At 51.0% G+C, this 11,734-nt stretch overlaps 1 protein-coding gene across 1 annotated transcript; it reads left to right on the plus strand.

Annotated features, from left to right (window-relative positions):
- Positions 1 to 833: 833 nt before the first annotated feature.
- On the plus strand, positions 834 to 9,848 carry SLC27A5 (solute carrier family 27 member 5). The gene is made up of 10 exons (XM_031963377.1): positions 834 to 1,514; positions 2,808 to 3,017; positions 3,517 to 3,675; positions 4,564 to 4,688; positions 4,957 to 5,151; positions 5,787 to 5,877; positions 6,041 to 6,239; positions 6,370 to 6,467; positions 7,236 to 7,366; positions 7,475 to 9,848. Exons 1-10 carry the CDS (start codon positions 935 to 937, stop codon positions 7,649 to 7,651), a joined length of 1,965 nt encoding a protein of 654 aa, XP_031819237.1. The 5' UTR covers positions 834 to 934; the 3' UTR covers positions 7,652 to 9,848.
- Positions 9,849 to 11,734: the final 1,886 nt, after the last annotated feature.

Below are 11,734 nucleotides of genomic sequence, written 5' to 3' on the forward strand. Positions count from 1 at the left end.
CCCCTCTGCTGCTTTCAAGAGGGGCTCAGAGCTGGAGGGATGGGAGGGCATCATCCTCTAGCCTTCCCACCCTCCTCTGGGTGCCCCGAGGTACAGAGATCTGAGACTGTACCTCCTCCAAAGCAGAGGCTGCCCTGAGATAGGCACAATATTCCTTCAGGGTGAAGAGGGGGTTTGGGGAGGAAGAAGAAGAGAGAGAGAGACAGAGGCAGAAACAGGAACAGAGAGATGGTAAAGAAGAGAGAGAAAGAGAGAGACAGAGACAGAGAGGAGAGAGACAGACAGACTCAGACACAGAGACAAAGACAGACAGACTGAGACAGAAACAGAGACAGAGACAAAGAAAGACAGGGACAGAGACAGACACAGGGACAGAGAGAAGAGGCTAATCGGAGAGGAGAGCGCCTCTCAGAAGGAAATGGGACAGAGAGTGAGAGGGCAGGGTCAGAGCCACACAGACGGAGACCAAAAGTCTGAAGTATATAAAGGCCCAATGGAACCAAGTGGAAAGAAGAGGCTAAGGATGACAAAGGGACAGAGGTACAAAGGGACATGGGGATCTGGAATAATGGGGGCTGGGAATCATGGGGGCCTGGAATCATAGGGGCCTGGAATCATGGGGGCTGGGAATCATGGGGGCTGGGAATCATAGGGGTCTGGAATCATGGGGGCTGGGAATCATGGGGGCTGGGAATCATGGGGGCTGGGAATCATGAGGGCCGAGAACCAGAGGGGGAGAGACAGTGAGAGACACAGAAACTGTGTCAAGGTCTGGAGACCCAGAGGCAGAGAGAGGCGGGGAGCTACAAGGGAGGAGATGGAGAGGGCGGGGGTGGGGCCCAAGGTAGCAGCTCTAGCGCCGGGTTAATCATTGGTGGCTGCCGGGCTCCTTCCCCGTGCCCGGGGCGCCCCCCTCACTTCTGGTGGAGCCACGATGGGGCCCCGGGGAGCAGCCCTGCTCGTGCTCCTGGCGCCGGCCACGCTGTGGCTGCTGCCCTGGCCGTGGCTCTGGCCGTGGCTGCTCCCGGCGCTGGGGCTCCCGTGGCTGCTCCGGCGGCTCCCCGAGGCGCTGGCCCGGAGGTTCCCCGGCTGGCTGCGCTGGCTGCCCGAGGACTTGGCCTTCGTGGGCCATATCCTGTACGTCAACCTGGTCTGCAAGGGCTCCTTCCCGTCCTTCGTGGACATGCTCGAGGCGCGGGCCCGGGCCCGGCCGGACCGCCTGCTGGTGGTGGACGCGGCCTCCGGCCGCCAGGTGAGCCTGGGGGAGATGGACCGCCGGAGCTGCCAGGTGGCCCGGGCTATGGGCGCAGCCCTGCACGGGGCCGTGGGGCTGAAGGAAGGAGACGTGGCCGCCCTGTTCTTCCTCGGGCCCCGGGGCATCTCCGCCCTCACTCTCTGCTTCGGCCTCGGTAAGCTGGGCTGCCAGGTGGCCTGGATCAGCCCCCACATCCGAGGGCCCCCCCTCCTCCATGCTGTGTGCAGCGCCGGGTCCTGCGTCCTAGTGGCTGACCCAGGTACGTCAATGTGTCAGGGAGCCTGTCCTTCTGTCTGCCCGGGGCCCCTGACCCCGGTTCTGCCCCTGCCCCTGACGCCGGTTCTGTCCTTTTCCCCAACCCTGGTTCTGTCCCCATCACTGTCCCTCCAGGTCCTTGGGTTGTCTCAGAAGGGGCACAGCTCCTAAGTGCAGGGAGTTGAGCCTGCCCTTCCCCTCCCAGTGCCAGACCGTACTCAGCTCTGGGTGTCAAGTCTTAAGCAGAGCCTTAGTGGTCTGGAGGACCTTGGAGGGAGGGCGTCCTGGGGAGGAAGGGCCTGGAGACCGGTCCCATCAGATCATTGCGGAGGAAGGAAAGGGGAGGGGAGATAGTGGAGATAGTGCCCAGGAGGAGAGGAGGGGGGAGGGGCAGGACAGCTCTTTTCACATCTTTGAAAATATGATTTATTTTAAACATTTTTTTTTTAAATCTCGTGTCCCCAATTCTCCTTCTGCCCCGCCCTTCCTAAGGCAACATGGGACAGTTACACACACGCCGTGTGGCAAAAGAGCGCGCGCTTCCATCCGCACCAGGCTCCTCCGGTTTTCCGGGGCCGGGGTGGGGGGGGGGAAGAGGGGGAAGAGGGGGCGCCAGCATTTTTCTTCAGGGACCTTCGGATCACCGCCTTGCTCAGTAGCCAAATCTTTCCCGATCCACGTTTCTGAAGGGCTGCGGGTCATGCGCTACCGCCTTTCTGCCTGCCCAGAAGGCAGGACTAAGAGGGATGGGGGTGAAGGGCAAGGCAAGAAAAGCCCCCCGGGGGGATGCGCTGAGCGCCCCATCCCAAGAAGTCTTCAGGCAGGACTAGATGGCGCCTTGTCAGCAGTGCAGGGAAAGGCTCCCCTCTTCGTGCCCACGCAGGGCCCTTCACACTCAGAGATTCCGGGTCTCACCAGGCCTTTGGATTTCTCAACTCCCGCATGTCTCGTTCTTTGGCTCTGTCTCTTTGCCTCTCCTCTGTGTCTCTGGGTCTCTCTCTGTGTCTCTGCCTCAATCTCTCTGCTCTGTCTCTCTCCTCTCTGCTTTCTCTGTTTCTCTCTGTCTCTCTTCTCTCTCTTTCCATGTCTGTGTCTGTGTCTCTCTATCTCTCTCTCTGTCTCTCTGTATATGTCTCTCGCTTTCTCTCTCCCTCTCCCTTCCCCTCCGTTTCTTTCCCTCCTTCCCACCCTCTTTTCCCCCTCCCCTCTCTCTGTCAGATTTTGAGTCTCTTTATGGCTCTTTCTGCAAGTCTTTACCTCAGTTTCTCCAGGTCTCACTTTCGTTTTTCCTTTCCAGAGCTACAGGAGGCCGTGGAGACCATTCTTCCCGAGCTGACAGCCAAGGGCGTCAGGTGCTTCTACTTGAGCTCCACCTCCCCCACGAAGGGTGTGGAGCCCCTGCAGGACCTCATAGAGGCAGCCTCCTCCGATCCAGTGCCCCGCCAGATCCGAGCTGGAGTCACCAGTAAGAGCGCGGCTCTCTACATCTACACGTCTGGAACCACTGGTGAGGACGCCTGTGCTGACCATGACTCGTCCTTGGGCCCCACCCCCATCCCTTGGACCCCCAGCGCCTGTTTCTCGGCCACCTGGTCCATCCACCCTGGCCCTCCCCTTTAGGGACAGCTCTCTGTGGAAGGAGAGGGCGCAGCTGGCACAGAAAGGAGGCAGGAGCCAGAGGTGGGGAGGGGGATTCCAGGGAATTCCACAAAGAGCCAGAACCACTGAAGGTGATCCAGTGACTAAAATCCTGCCTTCTAGAGGAAGACTCTCCTCATTGCCCTCAATGCTCACGTTCTGTCTCGCCCCTTTGGCTATTTCCAGTTAGTTCTGCCTCCAGCTCATCTCTAGGCACTCATTGGCCGGTCCCCTATGTTACCCAGCTTGCTCTTTATGACAGAAACTATCTTTTGTCATTTTTTTTATCCACAGCACCCAGCATACATTAAGTGCCTAAACAATGCTTGTGACCTGACTGGGTTGGGCTCTCTCTTTGCACATCCCAGGGTTCCCCAAGCCAGTGATCTATAACCACAATCGGATCTTCCTCACATCGTTGACGCTGAGAACTTGTAGAGTCTTCCAGAATGACGTCGTCTACACAGCCCTGCCCCTTTACCACGCTGCTGCCTTGATGGTCTGCATCATGGGCAGCCTAGAGCTAGGTGAGGGCCTTGGGGATGGCTGCCGGGCAGCGATGACCGCCTCCAGGCTTGTGAAGGGACAGTGCAACCCAACAGGAGTTTGAGCTGAGCTACTCCAGCCTAGCTTGAATAACAAGTTCTTTCCTTGGCTTTTGGGGTCCTCGGTTTCCCCAATTTCTCAAATGGGGAGGCTGGATATGCTGGTCTTTAAGTTCCTTGAGTGCTCAGCCTCTGTTCCATCTCTGATTGGGCCAGGTTATCTGGACTCCAGGCAAGCCTCCTTCCAGGCGCCTGTCCCTCTGACCTGTCCCACCTCACCAGCAGAGCCCCTTCCTCAAGCCTGGCACTGACCTTTCAGGCTCATCCCTGAATTGGAGCTGGGGGAGGGAATTAGGAACTCTGTCTCCTGACCTGGACTGAGGCCTGAGAAATTAAGGAGGACCTGATTTCCTAGACAATGTGGGATATAAGACGAGAAGGCACAGAGTCACTTGATGTGAAACACTGGAGCCTTCCTACCACTTCACTGGGATCTTCTGGGATGCCCCCTTCCACCTGGGGTGGGGTTCTGGGGACATTGTCTCCCTCAGTCTTTCTGCCTGTTTGATGGCATTGCTCTTTAGGGAGCTAATCTCTGCCCTGGGCTGCTCTCAAAGAAAGCGTGGCTGTCCCCCAGGTGCAGGGGTCCTCCTAGGAGGTTTGGCTCTTGAAAGGATGCCAGACTCCGATTTCTAGGGTCCCCAGGTTGCTGCTCCAGCTCCTGGGTCATGGCTTACCTCCTCACATCCCGACCTCCAGAGACTCCACAGAGAAAATGGGTTGTACGGGAGCGAGATGGGTTGAGGCCTTGGGTACAGTTGAAGGCCTGCAAGAGGCTGATAGTCTGACCAGCCCTCCTCCCTGGCCCAGGGTGCACCTGTATCCTGGCCCCAAAGTTCTCGGCTTCAAGGCTCTGGGATGACTGTCGGAAGTATCAGGTGACAGTCATTCAGTACATTGGAGAGGTCCTTCGCTACCTGTGCAACACCCCTGAGGTGAGTGAGATTTCTCCCTTGGCAGGTTATCCCAGGGGAGACCCCAAACCCCTCCTCATACCAAGAAAAAACCGCTGGTGACTCCTGCCCAAGGAAATACAGAGGAGACCCCCGCCCATATCAATCCAGGGCAAGATTCCTTTCAGTGAAATACTATCTACATATCTCGAGGGGGATCCTTCCCCAAATTAGCCCCCAGCTCCGTGTCTCCCAGGGAAGATCCTTCCTCTCCTCATTTCCTGGGTGACCTTGCTGCTGCTCCCTGCAGAGATCCTGTGACCGAGACCATCAGGTACGATTGGCCATAGGCAATGGTCTGCGGCAAGAGGTCTGGAAAGAGTTCCTGCAGCGCTTCGGCCCCATTCGAATCTATGAGGTGTATGGTTCCACAGAGGGGAATATCGGTTTCATTAACTACATTGGACGCATAGGGGCTATAGGCAAGACCAGCCCCCTGCTTAAGGTAAGCAGGGTCCCTCTACACCCCGTACTCTGGGATTTCCACGCAGCACCCCCGGCCAGGGCAGAAGCAGATCCCAGGACCCACAATCTTTTTTTTATTATTATTATATAGCTCTTTATTTACAAGATATATGCATGGGTAATTTTTCAGCATTGACTATTGCAAATCCTTTTGTTCCAATTTTTCCCCTCCTTCCCCCTACCCCCTCCCCCAGATGGCAGGTTGACCAACACATGTTAAATACGTTAAAGTATAAATTAAATACAATATAAGTATACATGTCCAAACAGTTATTTTGCTGCACAAAAAGAGTCGAACTTTGAAATAGTGTACTACCATTAGCCTGTGAAGGAAATCAAAAATGCAGGTGAGCAAAAATAGAGGGATTGGGAATTCTATGTAGTGGTTCATAGTCATCTCCCAGAGTTCTTTCGCTGGGTGTAGCTAGTTCACTTCATTACTGCTCTGTTGGAACTGATTTGGTTCATCTCATTGTTGAAGAGGGCCACGCCAGGACCCACAATCTTGAGGAGCCCTCCCAAGCTCTCAGTCAAAGCCCTTAGCACAGTGCCTGGGATATAATAAATCCCTATTTCCTTCTGCCTTCCCCCACCTTTTCTCCTTGTCTCGCTCAGCTGCTCACTCCCTTCGAGCTCATCCAGTTTGATATGGAGACCGAGAAGCCCATTCGGGACAAGAAGGGTCGATGCATCCCAGTGGGGCCCGGTAGGTGGTCAAGGGCTGGAAGCTGTGCCATGGGGTGGGGCGGGTGGGAAGGAGAAGAGGCCCCCTCCTCCTCCAGCCCCCTGCCAGGCTCAGAGGTCCCAGGCTCCTGCAAATGTCTTCCCTGCCTCTGTTTCTCTAGCATAGTTCTCTCCCTCTCTCCCAGGGGAAACAGGGTTGCTGGTAGGGCGGATCACCAGCTTGTCCCCCTTCCTGGGCTACCGTGGCTCAGCCGAGCAAACGGAGAAGAAGCTGCTCCGGGATGTCCTGCGACCAGGGGACGTCTACTTCAATTCTGGGGACTTGCTGTCCATCGACGTGGATGGCTTCCTCTACTTCCAAGACCGCATCGGTGACACTTTCCGGTTAGGGGAAAGACCTTCCGGCCCAAGGCTGTGGGGCAAGGATTGCAGGGTTTGAGGGGAAGAAGAGGATGTCAGGCCCGGGAGCAGGCCTGATCCTCCTGCCCAAAGACCCCCTCTTGTGTTCCCACAGTTGGAAGGGAGAGAACGTGGCCACACGGGAGGTGGAGGGTGTGCTGTCCTCGGTGGACTTCCTGGAGGAGGTGAATGTCTACGGTGTTCCTGTACCTGGTGAGAAGGGCTAGAGGGACAAGGAATTGAAGGAATTGAAGGAGTTGAAGGAACCCCTTCAAAGTGAGCGCTTAAGGTTCCTTGGATAAAGGAAGAAAGGGCTTTGGGGAAGGGGTGGGACTGACCTAGGCTGCCACAGGAGCTGTCCACTCTCCAGCGGCTCAACCCTATCTCAGGGGAAGGCTGACAGCTGCTTCAGTAAAGACTGGTCTGGAGTGGACAAAAAAAAGCAGGTGAAGGAGAGGAGGGTGATGGGTAGGAACAGAAGGGACAGGACTCTGAACAGCCTGACTTCTGCTCTTAGGAGGGACAGGTGGGGACCCTGAGGGACTTTTTTTTTTCAGCCAAAAGCAAGTTTAAGGCCCATTATGACATCAAGGAAAAGAGTTCACCTGGGAGGGATGGTCATTGGTGGTGAGGGGGATTTCTAGTCTGGGAATAGGAGTCTCTGAGGTGGTGCTGACTCAGAAAGACCCCCTCTTGTGTCCCCACAGCTGGAAGGGAGAAAATGCACCTACATGAGAGGTGGAGGTGGAGGGAGTGTTGTCTTTGGGGGACTTCCTGGAGGAGGTGAATAAGAAGCCCCCTTGCCAATATTGTCCCCTTCCTATGTGACAAATCAGACTGGACGGGCAAGAGCTTGAGAATCTTAGATCTGGCCCGTTCTTGGGGACAATGCTGCCAGGCCGGTCAGGAGGAGAGGAAGAAGGGGACAGGATAGGAGCAACTCTGCCCCCTCGTCTCCTCAGCCCCAACGACTGCCCACAGGTTGTGAGGGGAAGATCGGGATGGCGGCTGTGCGGCTGAAACCTGGGAAAGCATTTGATGGCCAGAAACTATACGGCTTCATCCAGAAGGCGCTCCCAGCCTATGCTGCCCCTCACTTCATTCGGATCCGAGTGAGTGGCTAGCCTAGGACCCATGGAAGCTCTGGGAAATCACAGGAGAAAGGAAAGGAGGGGTGGCGATTAAGGGCCAGCCCTGGTAACTCTTCTTTCCTTCCCCAGGACTCCCTTGAGATCACTGGCTCATTTAAGCTCACTAAGTCTCGACTGGTTGCCGAGGGTTTCGACTTAAGTGCCATCCCCGAGCCCCTGTATATGTTGGACAGAAAATCCGGGACCTTCCAGCCACTGACCCCAGATATGCACCGTGCCATCTTGGATGGAAGCATCCGACTATGACGCCTTTGCTCTACACCCCAAGGCGTTCACAGTGGCCCCTGACTCAAAGCTCTTAAGCCCTCTCCCACCAGGGGACACATGCTCCCTACCTAACTCAAGCCTCGCATTGTCTCTGTATGGCTGACGGAAGGGAGGGAGGCGAAGAAGGAACGCTTAACCATTTTATAGGCAGTCAGATGGAGAATAGCTTTTCCAGGAGCAGGCCAATTGGGTGGGGAAGTGGAGGCAGGATGTCTACTGAAATCCCCTTTGGCTTCTTCCTTCTCATTTTGGTGAGAGCATCCCGGTAGCAGCTTCCTTATGCTCCTCAAGCATCCTCACAGGAACCTCTGTCTCAGGGACAGCCTGGGGACAACCCTGGGGAGATTGGGAGGGGGGACTATCTTTAAACTAAGAAGTCTATGATCTAATATTTCAACACAGAGAAAAAAAGGGAAAGGAGGGAGGGAACAATGAGAAGGATACAAGTGACGTGAGGGGGATGAGAATGATGGGGATGAGGATGTTGAGAATGGGAATGCTCCAGAACAGAGCAGCAAGTCCATCAGTGTGAGTCATTCGCTGCCCACTGCCTTTTTAATTCCCCCCATCATCTCACTGCTATGTCTGAGCCCACTAGCATTCCAGATGAAGTGTGACTCTGCCCCTTAGTGGGGCTTGGGGGCTCTGTCAGCTGCTGTTCTCCCTATTGCCTCAGGTAGCACCTCTTCGTCTCCCGACCCGAACAAGAACCCCTCTTCAGGATATACCTTCTCTAAGTCTCCCCATCTACAAAATGAGTCAGTTGGACCAGATGACTTCCAAGGTCCTTCCAGCTGGAAACCTTGTGCTTCTAGGACTCCCAAACCAGGCGAGGCACCAGAGCCTCTCCTTGGCCCTCACTGTTCAGACCCAGCTTAATGAGGGAAGGGGTGACCACCCTTCACATCCAAAGTCCTGTCTTGCCCAAACACTAGATGCTCAGAGTGAGCATCTAGCATCTGGAAAGCCCACAAAGGGGATGGAGGAGGCAATTTCCTCTCTAGTCCCAGTTAGGCAATCCAAGTCTTGTTTCTCTCTACTCCCATGTCCCTGACTTTGCCAGAACTCACTGGGTATTGAGTGATAGACCTGAAAATAATAGGATAAAAGACAAATCTCCACTTCTCTACACTTAAGGGCAGGATTTGGGGTTTTAGGGATGTTTACATCCCCAACATTGCAGAGGAAACTAGTATAATATCTAAGATTTTAAAAGCCTGCTTTTCTCTGTATTGTTCTTATCTTTGTGCTCATATTTCTCCCTGTTTCTAACAGTTTTCTTTGTCTTTGCAATTACAGTTAATCTGAATTTTTCCTAAATTAAGCTTCTCTCCTTTGACGAGAGATTCGTTGTCCAAGACTGTCCTGATTAGACCTACTTAATTAAGATCTCTGCCCCTTGTGGTTATGTACAGCCTCTCCAATGTATGGTAGGCTTCCTCCAAAAAACCTCTCTCCATACACTTCAGTCACCATCAGTTTCTCTCTAGACAAGGACCTCCTGTGTCCCCAACTTCCCAAGTCCTAAGATCTTCCTCTCAGGACCCTAAGTATATAGAAGAGTGTGACCCTTCTTGCTTCTCATTAGGAGATACTTCCTCACCAGTCTCTCTTGACTGCTTGAGGAAATATGAGGACCTTTGTCACCTTTTATTCCCCCCTTTCTTCCAAATGAATAGATCATGAATAAGAAAACTTGTAAATTAATCGAAGAAAACGAGACAGAATTGTATCCAACAAATAATTTGTTCCATTCCTGGAAAACAAGTTCTTCATTCATAAACTTATGCAACCAAAGCAGTTTATTTTGAATAAGGAAAGATACAAGCAGTCTTTTGCATATTTTATAACATATTGCATATTAAAATATTTTGCCCCTGATAGATATACATCTCTGCCATCAAAATATCATATTTTTTTTCTCCTTTCAGATTAATTCTGGATATAGATCTAATTCCCAATGAGATTAAGTATTTTAAATTGATTTTCAATCATTCTGCTTAAATTCATTTAGAGCTAACCCTAATTTAACTGTGGATTTGAGATATTTAATGTAATTTCAGCTAATCTATTAGTTCATCATTTTATCTTTGAATGAGGATGTTGGAATCCTTACAAAGTGTTAAGTCATTACAATTGATAGAGACAATAACTATCTAATTTAGCATGGTTCAGTATGTTTGATCTGATCCTTTGAGGAGATGTTATGGGCCAGAACTTGAAACAAGGTACTAAGTAGAAGTGATAGACAATAATGCTTGTGTTCACACCTTTAGAGAGTTCATATAAGCAAGAAGTATTTAAGTACTCATTGGAGTTCACAAGTATGGGAGATTCACAAAGTTAACTTTGTAACTTTGTGAATTCACACCTCCCTTGAAGCTCTTAGGGCTAGAGAGCACTCTGGGAGGAAACCCATAATCCCACTCTTGGAGAAAGAGCATAAATAGAGCTTCCGGGAGCCAGTCAAGTCAGTTACTTCCGAATATTACCAGAGGTCGGAGAGGAGCACTCTGGGAGGAAGCCCACAAGCCCTCTCTCAGAGGCAAGAGAGATTCATTCCAACTTTCACCTTGGTGCTGGCTGGAGGCTGAAGAAAGCAGAGGCAAAGGACAACTGCAAGAGCTCTTGGAATCAAGCAGAAAGATAGGCCTCCAAGAAAAACTAACCGGGCTATTTTGGAAGGAGAAAATAAACGTTTGAACTTTTATCACCTGGCTGTATTTGGGGTGATTATTAATTTCAACTGAAACTAAGGCTGCCTCCAGAAAACCTCCCCAAGAAACCTGCTCTCATAGAGAGAACCATTATTATTTTAAAGAAGAAAAACACCACATGAGGATTTCTCCCCTTTGCACTGAAAACTGTGATCCTCTTTCATATAGATTTTCAGGGAATAATAACATATCTGAAGCAACAAGAGCCATGAAATTAGCCAAGTGTGCTATCTTGCTTGGAGTCTCATGTGCTCTGAGCTGACATTTGATGGAAAGTCATTCAATTTAAACTAAGTTGCTAAACAGCAACTATAGAGTCATATTTCAACTGAAATTCCAGATTTTATTATAGCTGAGTTCTTCCTAGAAAATTGCCATTTCTGATGTTTTAATACTGACTTTCTAAAATTATTATTACTAATTCGTCCCTAAGAAATCACAGTGACCAGTGTTGGTGGGATTTTAGTGATAGGACAAAAAATAGTAAGTTTCTAATTCCCAAGTCTCCAGGACAAGTTCTTGCCACGTGGCTAGAAAGGCAGCTCTCTCCATTATGTAAGATGTAAACTTCAGCCATATGATGAGCCTACCCCGCTTCCAGCTTGAAGTAGCCATGGTCCCAGCAGAAGACAGAGACCTTCAGCCTCTTGTCCTCAGAATTTCTTCTTCCCAAAAGACATAAAAGTGGAAATGGTGGGTCATAACCCAGGGGAAACTCAAAATCCCCGTCCTAATTTATCTTTTACAACCTTGGAAGCTGTTAAGAGTGCTAGCTAAGCCCCAAATTTTATATAAAGCTTTGCTTATTTGCTAGGTTCTTTTAGAGTCAAAACTGCTTGGTCCTAATATAAATTTGGAAACCAAGAAAATTTACCCACTGTTCTTCTCCTTCCTGTAAAAGTAAGGAGGTCCCCCCAATTTTAAGTCACATTCCTCAAAAATAACAGAGACCCCTAAGAAAAACCAGTCTCTTTCGTGGGGCATGGGCTGATCCAATAGCATAACTGATATGCTATTGATTGGATTTATTTGGGAGATGCTTCAAATAAGTCATTTTTGTTTTGATTTTGTGTAGACCTTACTTTTTCTTGGACACTGGAATTGTGGGAGTCAGGTATAAGGAATGGGATAGGGACTCACTCTTGGAATGCCTTTTAAAATGGGGAGAAGCCTAGCCTTATACTTGTAAATTGCTTTTATCTAGCTCTGTCTCTAACTTAAATGAAAAAGCCTGGCTGTAAATTCAGCACTGGCCAAGATGTTTCTACAGAAAGAAAGTTAATTAATCAAAATTATAGAACTGCTAAAAACATTTCAGTAGATTCTGGGGTTTTTTTTAGATACA

This window comes from Sarcophilus harrisii, chromosome 3, assembly GCF_902635505.1.
Source record: "Sarcophilus harrisii chromosome 3, mSarHar1.11, whole genome shotgun sequence".
NCBI lineage: Eukaryota > Metazoa > Chordata > Mammalia > Dasyuromorphia > Dasyuridae > Sarcophilus > Sarcophilus harrisii.